Source organism: Esox lucius, chromosome 1 (genome assembly GCF_011004845.1).
Source record: "Esox lucius isolate fEsoLuc1 chromosome 1, fEsoLuc1.pri, whole genome shotgun sequence".
NCBI classification, from domain to species: Eukaryota; Metazoa; Chordata; class Actinopteri; order Esociformes; family Esocidae; genus Esox; species Esox lucius.
In genome coordinates this window covers 12,174,524-12,188,013 of record NC_047569.1, presented here as the reverse complement: position 1 = coordinate 12,188,013, position 13,490 = coordinate 12,174,524, and the positions used below count along the sequence as shown (strand labels likewise).

At 45.0% G+C, this 13,490-nt stretch overlaps 1 protein-coding gene across 1 annotated transcript; it reads left to right on the top strand.

Annotated features, from left to right (window-relative positions):
* Positions 1–12,504: 12,504 nt before the first annotated feature.
* On the top strand, positions 12,505–13,443 carry LOC105031648 (olfactory receptor 52B2-like). The gene has a single exon (XM_034293377.1). The coding sequence runs from the start codon at positions 12,505–12,507 to the stop codon at positions 13,441–13,443; it is 939 nt and encodes a 312-aa protein (XP_034149268.1).
* The last annotated feature ends 47 nt before the right edge of the window (positions 13,444–13,490 follow it).

Here is a 13,490-nt window from a genome sequence, read left to right as displayed (position 1 = left end):
TTGTGGCAAGCACGGGGGTGTGGGCTTCCATGTCACCAGCACAATAACACAAGCCGGCACCAGGAGTACAGTTGAACACAGTTGGAAAGTTTATTAAGGACAATTCACAGCGTAGGAGGGGATTTTGCCACTACTTCACCGTCCACTGCTTCACGGTCCACACTCCGTTCTCATCGTCAGCTATCCACGGGGAGTCCACACGTAATCCACCAACAGGTCCTCATCCAAATCAGTTCGGTACACAGGGGGTTAGTCAGCCAGTCCAGGTCACACCAAGTAGTCACACAGTTCTATATTTTCTCGTCACTTCTCTCTTCACACTGTCCCACCTTCTTCTATCCTCTCTCTCTCCCTAAAACCAGCTGCTTCCCTTTTACCCTCCAATACCTAATTACCCCATTAATCCCAGCCTGTCTGTGTCGGAAGAGGAAGTCCATATAAGGCTCGGGGGTGGAGCCAACGAGCCGCAAGATACCTTCCTTCAATCACCACTCCCCTCACCTCTCCTTGTAATCTGCCACACAATGTTATTTACTTGCTGATAGAATAAATTGACGCAAGGTGTTAAACATAGGGATGTTGTGTTTGTTTCACCATTTATGCAGGGAACACAAGCATGGAGGGGTTGCCAAAATCTTTCTCTAATTGTGTAGCCTCCTAGAAACTATACATTTGAATGGACTTATTACTGATTCAAATACCAAAACTAGGCCAATTTAGAACAATTTTGAAAAAGAGCATGATGTGCTTTGTGATTTTGGAAAACTGCTTTAAACTTTTTATTGAGAATTTAATATCATTCAAATGTACCATGGCATAATATCGAGTAGGATGTAATTGAATAGTATTTAATATATTTTCATACAAGTTTACAAGAAAATTCTGAAAGAGATGATAATTATTTGTGTGCTATTTAGTTTCTCTTTCCCTCCTAAAATAATGTAGATTTTCATTTTTGATTTACATTTGATGAATTAGCCTACACAGTAAGCTGAATCTCCTATTGAAAAACGGTAACCCATGTGATAAGTAGCCTATATCATTTTTATTATGTTTCAATAATAGCCTAATTAAGTTTCCATTTATCTGGGAGTATCGCACATTCATCCACTGACGTCATGCATTCAGCGAGGGGTGATTAGCGCCTTGGTACCATTTGGGTACGAACGCTGAGTGGCGTGGACTGGATTAAGTCAATTGTTTTCTGTTGGTCAGTTTAGACGGAACGGTACAATGTAATGGAAAAGCCTATTTAGGTAACTAACGTTATATGTCGTGGAGCTCCGCCCCCTAGAGGGGCTTTAGATCCTAGTGGTTCACGGCGGAGCGAGCGAGCCGACTTTCAACTCCCTCCAAAGATTTTCTATGGGGTTGAGATCTGGTGACTGGCTAGGCCACTCCAGGATCATGAAATGCTTCTTACGAAGCCACTCCTTTGTTGCCCGGGCGGTGTATTTGGGATTATTGTCATGTTGAAAGACCCAGCCACGTTTCATGTTCAATGCCCTTGCTGATGGAAGGAGGTTTTCACTCAAAATCTCACGATATATGGGCCTATTCATTTTTTCCTTTACATGGATCAGTCGTCCTGTTCCCTTTGCAGAAATACAGCCCCAAAGCATGATGTTGCACTGGCTTAAGCAGGGGGACACGTATGGCACAGCAGGATTTGAGTCCCTGGCGGTGTACTGTGTTACTGATGGTAGCCTTTGTTACTTTGGTCCCAGCTCTCTGTAGGTCATTCACTAGGTCCCCCCATGTGGTTCTGGGATTTTTGCTCACCGTTCTTGTGATAATTTTGACCCAACAGGGTGAGATCTTGCGTGGATCCCCGGATCGAGGGGGATTATCAGTGGTCTTGTATGTCTTCCATTTTCTTATCATTGCTCCCACAGTTGATTTCTTCACCCCAAGCTGCTTACCTATTGCAGATTCAGACTTCCCAGCCTGGTGCAGATCTACAATTTAGTTTCTGGTGTCCTTTGACAGCTCTTTGGTCTTGGCCATAGTGGAGTTTGGAGTGTGACTGTTTGAGGTTGTGGACAGGTGTCTTTTATACTGATAAGTTCAAACAGGTGCTATTAATACAGGTAACGAGTGGAGGACAGAGGAGCCTCTTAAAGTAGAAGTTACAGGTCTGTGAGAGCCAGAAATCTTGCTTGTTTGTAGGTGACCAAATACTTATTTGACAGAGGAATTTACCAATGAATTCATAAGAAATCCTACAATGTGATTTTCAGGATTTTTTTTTCTCATTTTGTCTCTCATAGTTGAAGTGTACCTATGATGAAAATTACAGGCCTCATCTTTTTAAGTGGGAGAACTTGCACGATTAGTGGCAGACTAAATACTTTTTTGGAAATTACTCCTTGGATTATTATGTTTGTAAGCATTTGACACATCTCTCTATATGCAAATAAACTGTTAATTGTGCAAGAGAATTTTGTCTCTGTACTTCCTCCTTTAAGAGTTCTGATCGATGGAATTGCCATCACATATTCTAGACAACATTTGCAGGGACAATAACCTTGGATGACAAGATTTGAAATACTGGTCAATTTCATCTTACTAGATATTATGCCACGAAGAATATGACTGATCGTTTTTCTCCGTAAACAATACAGGGGGGGTGAGGGGAGTCCACTTGTACTTTCTTCCGCTTTCAATGTTCCTCGCATCCAATTTATGTGTGTTTTCACACAAAGTGTTGACCACAGAGTCACTGAAGAAGAGCTTGAATAAGCTCAGTGGACTGTCCTGTGATGATGGACCAGGCTGAACCTCAGTGGTCCTGGCTGGGAAGAAATGGGGGACAATGGGTGGCACATCCTGCTCCTTCTCCGACTTCCCTGCTTGGGCAGGCGGGATGGCTGGTGTGGGACAGCTGCATTTTTCAGATGTGGTTTTGCTATTGAGAACCCACACTTCAAGAAAGGTATTGCCATATTAATTATTACAATTTGTACTCTTAATATGTTCACCCGGCACAGCCAGAAGAGGACTGGTCCTCTCTAGGTTTCTTCCTAAATTTTGGTCTTCTTAGGGAGTTTTTCCTAGCAGCTGAAATTCAACACTACTGTTGTTTGCTTCTTGGGGTTTAAGGCTGGGTGTTTTGTAAAGGCACTTTGTGACAACTGCTGATGTAAAAAGGGCTTTATAAATAAATGTGATTGATTGAATGATCTAGAAAAGCCCTCGGAAAAGGCCCCCTAGACCAGCCCCATACATTGCAGCGCTACCATGATACCCTGGTAAACTGTTACCGGCCTGTGTTGTGTAGTATTCAACATACCTTTAAGGATCATTGTAGAGTTTCTGAGGATGCATCTTATAGTCTAAAAGATTGTTTGACGGGTCTGAAGTGTAATTTTGCAATCACCTTCTCCATTACGAATGAAACCAGCTGATTCTGATCAGATTTTACTTCAATACAGATCTCATCAAACTGACTCTTACTAAGAGGTACATAGTGTCAATGTCAACTTTATTTCAAAAGCACAATTAAAACAACTTTAGTTGACCAAAGTGCTGTACAGGACAAAAAATGACATAATGCCAATCTTAGCTGAGTTTGGATAAAATAATTACATAGATACACATAAAACACAGACAAAATAGCAGCACAGACATTATTTTCAACTCAGCTAAGATTAAAAGCCAGAGTAAAAAGGTGTATAGTCTGGGCATTTCGAATATGGAGTGGTAGGCTATTCCAGAGGATGGGGCCATCCACTGCAAAAGCTTGATCCCCTCTAGTTTTTATCCTGGTTTTTGGGACAACTAGAAGTAACTGGTTGGCTGACCTCAGTGCTCAGGCTGGAGAATGACGATGTAAAAGTTCAGACAGATATAAAGGGGCCAATCCATTTAAAACCTTAAAGACAGGAACAGGAAGCCAATGGATGGAGGCCAAAATTAGGGTTATGCGCTCCCGTTTTCTTGTACCGGTTAAAAGTCGAGCGCTGGAGTCGATTTAGGGTTTTCTGATCTACCCCCAGGTACAAGAAATTACAGTAATTCTGCCGAGACATAATAAATGCATGGATTACTTTCTCAAAATCCCTCAGAGGAAGAGAGACCTTAAACTTTGCCAAAAGTCTTAGCTGAAAGAAGCTAGATTTCACTACTAGACTAATGTTGTTTAGTTTGAAGGAGCTATCAAAGATAAAACCAAGATTCTTAACAAATGGTCTACTATAAAAGGCTAGAGGACCTAGGGTACCAAGAGGATCACCCAGCAAGTTAGCTCGTCCACACATAAGAATCTCTTTCTTAATTTCATTTCAAGTAAGAAAGTTTAGCTCCAACCAGATGTTGATGTCCTTTAAGCAGTCTATGATAGGCTGTACAGAGTCTTTAGATGTTGTTTTTATCGGCAGGTAAATTTGTACATCGTCGGCAAAGCAATGAAAGGAGATAGTCCATCCATCCATCATCTTCCGCTTATCCGGGGCCGGGTCATGGGGGCAGCAGTCTAAGCAGGGATGCCCAGACTTCCCTCTCCCCAGACACTTCCTCTAGCTCTTCCGGGGGGACACCGAGGCGTTCCCAGACCAGCCGGGAGACATAGTCCCTCCAGCGTGTCCTAGGTCTTCCCCGGGGTCTCCTCCTGGTGGGACGGGACCGAAACACCTTCCCAGGAAGGCGTTCCGGAGGCATCTGAAACAGATGCCCAAGCCACCTCAGCTGACCCCTCGCGATGTGGAGGAGCAGCGGCTCTACTCTGAGCTCCTCCCGGGTGACCGAGCAGCTGACCCCTCTCGATGTGGAGGAGCAGCGGCTCTACTCTGAGCTCCTCCCGGGTGACCAAGCTTCTCACCCTATCTCTAAGGGATCGCCCGGCCACCCTGCGGAGAAAGCTAATTTCGGCCGCCTTTATCCGGGATCTTGTCCTTTCGGTCATGACCCAAAGCTCATGACCATAGGTGAGAGTAGGAACGTAGATTGACTGGTAAATCGAGAGCTTCGCCTTGCGGCTCAGCTCTTTCTTCACCACGACAGACCGATACATCGACTGCATTACTGCAGAAGCTGCACCGATCCGTCTGTCAATCTCCCGTTCCATCCTTCCATCACTCGTGAACACTCGTGAAGACCCCTAGATACTTAAACTCCTCCACTTGAGGCAGGCACTCTCCACCAACCTGAAGTGGGCAAGCCACCCTTTTCTGACTGAGGACCATGACCATGAAAGGAGATGGTGTTTCTTAAAAATGGACCCCAAAGGCAACATATATAGTGAAAAAGGATGGGGCATAAAATGGAGCCTTGGGGGACCCCACAAGTAAGAGGTGCCGTGGTTGATGAATATTCGGCTAGGTGGACCGAAAAACTCCTATCAGTCAGGTATGACTCAAACCATTTCAAGACAGTGCCTTTGATGCCAATGGATTGTTCAATGCGTTTCAAGAGAATCCTATGATCCACTGTGTTAAAGGCTGCAGACAGGTCCAGAAGCACCAGAATAGCGGGGCTCCCTAAGTCAACAGTTTCAAGGAGATCATTAAAAACTCTTAAGAGTGCCATTTCTGTACTATGACGTGGCTTGAAGCCAGAATGAAACTTTTCCTGGATATCATGATTTTCTAAAAACATTGTCAATTGGTTAAGAACTACCCTCTCTAGTATTTTAGAGAGAAAAGGTAGCTTAGAGATGGGCCTAAAATTTTAAAGAACATTAGGATCCAGGTAAAAAAAATATAAGAGGTTGTACTACAGCATGTTTAAAAGCAGTTGGAACAGACCCAGAAATAAGGCAAGTATTAATCAGTATAAGAATACTGGACCCAACTCTATCAAAAATATATTTTAAAAGACGAGAGGGAATGGAATCCAGGGGACAGTTTGTAGGGCGCATGGTACGAATTACCTATGTTAATAATGAAAGTGATACAGGCTCGAACTGATCAAAGACAGCTGAAAAAGTAGAGGGAACACTTATTCTCACACAGTTTGGTTGATGGAACTATACATGCTGTGCTACTTGGGTTTATCAGAGTGTTAAGAGAGTTAAAAGAGAACCTGAGGCCAATGATTATTGTTGGAAACAAGGTTTGATATAAATTGCAGCTTTAAGAGCTCTCTGATAGTTAGTACAGCAGTCACGTAGCATTCTTAGGGAAACCTGGAGTTTATCCTTCTTCCATTTTCTTTCAGCTCGTCTAAGTGAAAGTCTGAGAGTGCGGGTACTGTCGTTTAGCCAAGGCTCTAAAGATGGCTTTGCACGTTTAGATTTGAAAGGCGCAACAGAGTCTAAGATATCAGTACAAGTGGAATGCATGAGTTAAGGGGTTAATCACACGCAATTTACGTGCAGGAACACAATTTTGTGCCTTAGAACAAGGAACTATGACAGTGAACAAAACAGGCAGGTGATCTTATATAGAAATATACACATTTCAGTGACGTGGGCACATAAACCGTAAGACAACACAAGGTCCAGTGTGTGCCCTTTGTCATATGTTGGACGAGTCACTGACTGAACGAGATTGAAGGAGTCTATCAGACTCGCAATATCCTTTACCAAAGAACTATGTTCAAAGCAAACATGTATATTAAAATCACCAACAATTAAAAAACGATCATTATCCAAAATAATTGCCGCCAGAAAGTCATGGAAGTCCTTATTGACTTTAGGTGGATGATACACCACCGCACACAATATGGGAAAAGGATGGTTGAGCTCAAACAATTGCAGTTCAAAACTAATGAAACTGTCAGAAGGAGTCTGCCGGCATTTGAAAGTGGAATTGAACACAGATGCTAGCCCTCCACCCCTGCCAGTAGTCCTAGGGGAGCTGAAGAAATTACACTCGGGAGTAAGAAGTTCTGAGAGAGGAATAAACTCACCAGCATGGAGCCAGGACTCAGTTAAAAACAAGCAGTCAAACTCACGAGTAGTACAAAAAGTCTTTGAGCAGGAACGTATTTTTTGCTAGAGATCTAGCGTTAATCAGTGCCATGTGCAGCACACACTTCCCACTGATCAGTGAAGGGGCACAGTTCAGAGGACGAAGGTTCCCGTGATCCATGCTGCCACTGCTGGCCCCTGTTCGCCGGATTGGGGGAGCCTCAGCCAGTAGACACGGAATGACAGGTTGGATCCAGCGACGTCTGGAATCCAGTAGACACCTGAGTGCAGGAATACGGTACCATCCACCGCCAGGATCAGTCGCATATGAGGACATCGGGGAAGCTTTTAGTCTCGCCAGCACCCCTCCCTGTTTTCCCCGTCTCTTCAAGCTTTTCTTCAAATGATTTTTACGAGAGTAGGCACAGGGTAGGCGATGCAGGTCTACAGGTAAATTAGATGAGAATGTAAGGATATCTGTAATCTACTCTCCCAAATCATGCTTTAGCAGCAGCAATTCAACTGTCTCAGATTCTAAAAATAGCTTGGCGATCATAAGCGAGACAGATAACGCAGAGACAGTACAACGACAAATACATAAAAACAAAGCAACTGCAAACCCAATACTGCGCAGACGATTCGCCACAAACATTGGCGCCATTTTGAAACGAAAAGAAAAAAATTGTTACTTGTCGTACTTCACTGTGAAAATTTCATTATTTTTCCCTACAATATGTACAGTTCTCAACAGCGGGACATGGCTGTCACCAACTAGTTGATAATCAATTATATCTGTGTGGATGTATAGGGTGTCAGACCTTGCCAGAATATCTGTGGGGAATGACCCGTATCATGGGGCGTACCACCAATTGCTTGGTTTAATATCTGTTCCAGTTTTGCACAAAATTTCCAACTATAATAGGGCTCGCCTTTTACCTGTCAAATCAATCTTGAAGCCCCGCCCAATGGGGCCAGGACTGGCTTGTACCCTAAAATACACTGAAAGGGTGTAAGATTACTGGTGGAGTTGCACAATGAGACCTGGGTGTATTCAGCCCATGGTAGGATTTTGGACCACTCCCCCTGCCTGTCCTGACAATAGCGGCGAAAGAACCTCCCTATCTTTTGGTTGACTCATTCCACCTGCCTTTCGGACTGATAATGTTATCCCAAGCTAAGGCTAACCATGATCTCCAGGTTTTCCATAAAAGCCTTCCACACCCACGAGGTGAACTGAGAGCCACAGTCGGAAACAATATTCTCTGGGATACCGTAGTGCCTGAAAATGTGGGTGAAGATGGATTACAAAGTTTGTTGGGTGGAGGGCATTGTAGGATGAACATGCAGGATTTTGAGAATTAATTCGCAATGAACAAGATGGTGGGGTTTCCATGAGACAGAGAGGTGGTCAGTGATGAAGTCAGAGAGATGTGACCATGGCCGTTGTGGGACTGACCATGGGACAAGCTTACCAAAAGCTTCACAATGTCATACACTCTCTGCCATCTGCCATGTACAGTTGAAAATGGTACGCATCCATGACGATCCTACTCCAGCAGGAATACCCCACATCTGAAGCAGCTTTTGGGTCAATTGCCAATTACTTTTGGTAATTTGAAAAGGAGGGGGCACCATATTAAAGAGCTGTATTTCCTAAACCCTTACTCCAAATTGATATGAATACCCTCCATAAGCTGAGAGACTGCAATTTAAGCCCATATTAATTATTTGACGTCCCAGTGCATGCTGAAGGTCCTGGCTTGAAGGGGCCAACACAACAACATCATCCACAAAGAGCAGAGACGAAATCGTGTGGTCCCCAAACCTGACACCCTCCGGCCCCTGGCTGCGCCTAGAAATTCTGTCCAAAAAAATTACGAACAGAACCGGTGACAAAGGGCAGCCCTGCCGGAGTCCAACATGCACAGGGAACAAGTCTGACTTACTGCCGGCAATGCGGACCAAGCTCCTGCTTCGGTCGTACAGGGACCTGACAGCCCTTAGCAAGGGACCCAGGACCCCATATTCCCGAAGCACCCTCCACAGGATGCCGCGAGGGACACAGTCGAATGCCTTCTCCAAATCCACAAAACGCATGTGGATTGGTTGGGCAAACTCCCATGAACCCTCCATCACCCTGTAGAGATTATAGAGCTGGTCCAGTGTTCCACGGCCTGGACGAAAACCACACTGTTCCTCCTGAATCCGAGGTTCTACTATCGGCCGTATTCTCCTCTCCAGAACCCTGGCATAGACTTCCCCGGGGAGGCTGAGAAGTGTGATCCCCCTATAGTTGGAACACACCCTCCGGTCCCCCTTCTTAAAAAGAGGGACCACCACCCCGGTCTGCCATCCCAGAGGCACTGTCCCCGACTGCAGCCAAGACAGCCCCACAACATCCAGAGACTTGAGGTACTCAGGGCGGATCTCATCCACCCCCGGTGCCTTGCCACCGAGGGGTTTCTTAACCACCTCGGTGACTTCAGCCCGGGTGATGGACGAGTCCACCTCTGAGCCCTCATCCTCTGCTTCCTCAATGGAAGACGTGACAGCGGGATTGAGGAGATCCTCGAAGTACTCCTTCCACCGCCCGACGACATCCTCAGTTGAGGTCAACAGCTGCCCACCTCTACTGTAAACAGCGTTGGTAGGGCACTGTTTCCCTCTCCTGAGGCGCCAGATGGTTTGCCAGAATCTCTTCGAGTCCATGCCGATAGTCCTTCTCCATGGCCTCACCGAACTCCTCCCAGGCCCGAGTTTTTGCCTCCACAACCACCCGGGCTGCAGTCTGCTTGGCCTGTCGGTACCCGTCAGCTGCCTCAGGAGTCCCACAAGCCAACCAGGCCTGATAGGACTCCTTCTTCAGCTTGACGGCATCCCTTACTTCCGGTGTCCACCACCGGGTTCGGGGATTGCCGCCTCGACAGGCACCGGAGACCTTATGGCCACAGCTCCGAGCGGCCGCTTCGACAATGGCGGTGGAGAACATGGTCCACTCGGACTCAATATCTCCAGCCTCCCTCGGGATCCAGTCGAAGCTCTGCTGGAGGTGGGAGTTAAAGATCTCTCTGACAGGAGACTCGGCCAGACGTTCCCAGCAGACCCTTACAGTACGCTTGGGCCTGACGAGTCTGTCCAGCTTCCTCCCCCGCCATCGGATCCAACTCACAACCAGGTGGTGATCAGTTGACAGCTCCGCCCCTCTCTTCACCCGAGTGTCCAAGACATACGGCCGCAGGTCAGATGAAACGACAACAAAGTCGATCATCGACCTGCGGCCTAGGGTGTCCTGGTGCCACGTGTACTGATGGACACCCTTATGCTTGAACATGGTGTTCGTTATGGACAAACTATGACTAGCACAGAAGTCCAAGAACTGAACACCGCTCGGGTTCAGATCAGGGGGGCCGTTCCTCCCAATCACGCCCCTCCAGGTGTCACTGTCGTTGCCCATGTGGGCGTTGACGTCCCCCAGTAGAACGATAGAGTCCCCAGTCGGAGCACTTTCCAGCACCCCCCCCAGAGACTCCAAGAAGGTTGGGTACTCTGCACTGCCGTTCGGCCCGTAGGCACAAACAACAGTGAGAGACCTATCCCCAACCCGTAGGCGCAGGGAAACGACCCTCTCGTTCACCGGGTTAAACTCCAACACATGGCGGCAAAGCTGGGGAGCTATAAGCAAACCCACACCAGCCCGCCGCCTCTCACCATGGGCAACTCCAGAGTGGTGAAGAGTCCATCCTCTCTCAAGGAGTGTGGTTCCGGAGCCCAAGCCGTGCATAGAGGTGATCCCGACTACCTCTAGTCGGGATCACCGACAGAAACCTTTTTTTGCAATTACAGAGATCATACGTATCCTGTAGTTCTTGACCAGATTTTGGCCCACTCCTCCATACAGACCTTCTCCAGATCCTTCAGGTTTCGGGGCTGTCAATGGGCAATACGGACTTTCGGCTCCCTCCAAAGATTTTCTATTGGGTTCAGGTCTGGAGACTGGCTAGGCCACTCCAGGACCTTGAAATGCTCCTTAAGGAGCCACTCCTTATTGCCCTGGCTGTGTGTTTCGGGTTGTTTTCATGCTGGAAGACCCAGCCACGACCCATCTTCAATGCTCTTACTGAGGGAAGGAGGTTGTTGGCCAAGATCTCGCGATACATGGCCCCATCCATCCTCCCCTCAATACAGTGCAGTCATCGTGTCCCTTTTGCAGAAAAGCATCCCCAAAGAATGATGTTTCCGCCTCCATGCTTCACGTTTGGGATGGTGTTCTTTGGGTTGTACTCATCCTTCTTCTTCCTCCAAACACTGCAAGTGGAGTTTAGACCAAAAAGCTCTATTTTTGTCTCATCAGACCACATGACCTTCTCCCATTCCTCCTCTGAATCATCCAGATGGGCACTGGCAAACTTCAGACGGGCCTGGACATGCGCTGGCTTGAGCAGGGGGACCTTGCGTGAGCTGGTACACAGCCAAAATAACAAAACTTGTGTCAGTGTCCAATTATTTCTGGACCTAAGTGCATGTTGCCTATTTCCTTTTATGATGCTCACAAGCAAATGAAAGCAATGCATGTCCATTGAACTGAATCTGTCAGATTTCCGGTTTGTTTACCAATTAAAAAAGAGTGTAGGTTTAGGTGTGTTTAATATGAACCCTTTGGATGAATCTTTACTTACTAAGGAGTTTTTCCCAGATACTGTGCATCAAAATATTCTTGATGCTTGCTTTGTAAAATGCTTTTGATTAATTATTTGAATAGCCAAATACACCGCAATGTGTCCCATAACAGATAATTGGATGTCTTGATTGACCATGTTATGACAATCTTATTGACAATGTTATTAATAACATATACCTCATGCAAACTGTCTCCAGAGGAATAAGGCCATCCTTTGCCGGTCCTTGGCACAAAAGTGTTTCAGAAACTCTGATCCAAGTATGCAATCCTGTTGACTCCACATTTTATTCCACTGTATATTTTTGTTGCAAGAAAAGTTATTTTAGCTTAAAGCTCTTTTTTAATAGTTAAAAAAACAGCTGTAACCTGCAGATTACATGTAGGGCACAAATCTTCATTGCAATCCCCATAGCGAGTCTGAAAATGTTTTTCAAAACATGTCCCCTCATGAGAGATAAACCCATCATTTGAAGATGAACTATTTGATATCTCAGAGGATGGGCGAATTTTCCACACAGTCTCTCTCTATATATATTTTCAAATCATATGATAATAGTATACCTCAGCTATTCAGGTAACGATATTTCTCTCAACTGCTTCATAGCATTTATTTTAATGAACTTTCTTCTAAGTTGAGTCATGCCTCACTACTCACAACGTTATAAAGGAGGAGAGCCTGGTCAACCTTTTTCTTATGCTGTGGAAATAATGGAAGGTAAAGATTGATATTCTTTCCCCTTAAAATTAACAATATAATCATGAACAAAGGAAATAATCGGGACGATATTCTGTTAAAATCAATATCACAATTGATGTGTACAGTTACAGTGCTAACTACTAACATTGTTTTATAAACTTGATACATCACTTTTTATAATATCATTTTAATTACGTTTCCATTGTTATTATCTATTGTAAACATGACTGCTGTTGGTGTATTTACAGCTATGAAGAGGGGTATCCTGAAACTTTAAAAATGGATGACTTCTCAAACGTATCCTCTATTTTGACATTGCAAAGCCTCAATCTACCTCCTGAAAATGCATTGGCTGCACTTCTTTTTGCCACACTCAATTATATGATCATTGTCTTCTGTAACCTGGTCCTGATTCTAACCATCGTCCTCAATAAGAGTCTCCACCAGCCTATGTACCTTCTGCTGCTAAACTTACCCATCAATGACCTTATTGGTTCTACAGCACTTTTTCCACAGGTCATCAAAGAGCTTTTACTTGACACAAGGATAATTCAATACCCTGCTTGTGTCACACAAGCTTTCTTCATCCATATCTATGGGGTGGGATCTGGGATCATTCTAACTGCTATGGCATATGACAGATATATTGCCATATGTTTTCCATTGAGGTACAACACAATTATGAGCTATTCCCATATCATGAAAATCATCACACTGAAATGGCTGTTTAACTTGATTATGATAGGGGTATTATTTTACCTGCTGCTTCGGTTACCCCGCTGTAGATCTCTGATGACGCACTCCTACTGTGATAACCCCTCACTGTTGAAACTGGTCTGTGCTGACACAACCATCAATAACATCTATGGACTGTTTACAGTTGCCCTCCTTCAAGTCGTATCTGTTTGGACTGTTCTGTACAGTTATCTGCAGATCCTTCTCATGTGTTTCAGAAACAAAGGATCGTCTGACACTAAAAACAAAGCTCTTCAGACTTGCGCTACCCATTTAATTCTTTATCTTCTCCTGGAGAGTTTAGGGCTTCTCACCATTATTTCATACAGACTGAGTGAATTTCCCCCACAATTACGGAGACTCATAGGGGTTTCAACTTTAATTTTTCCACCTACATTAAATCCAATCATATATGGTCTTAAAACAACTGAGATAAGAGTAAAAATAATGCATTTCTTCCAGAGAAAGATCCGTCCATTGTAGGCTTTGTTTTTTATTTTACATATGGATTTGAACAGAACCCATACTTT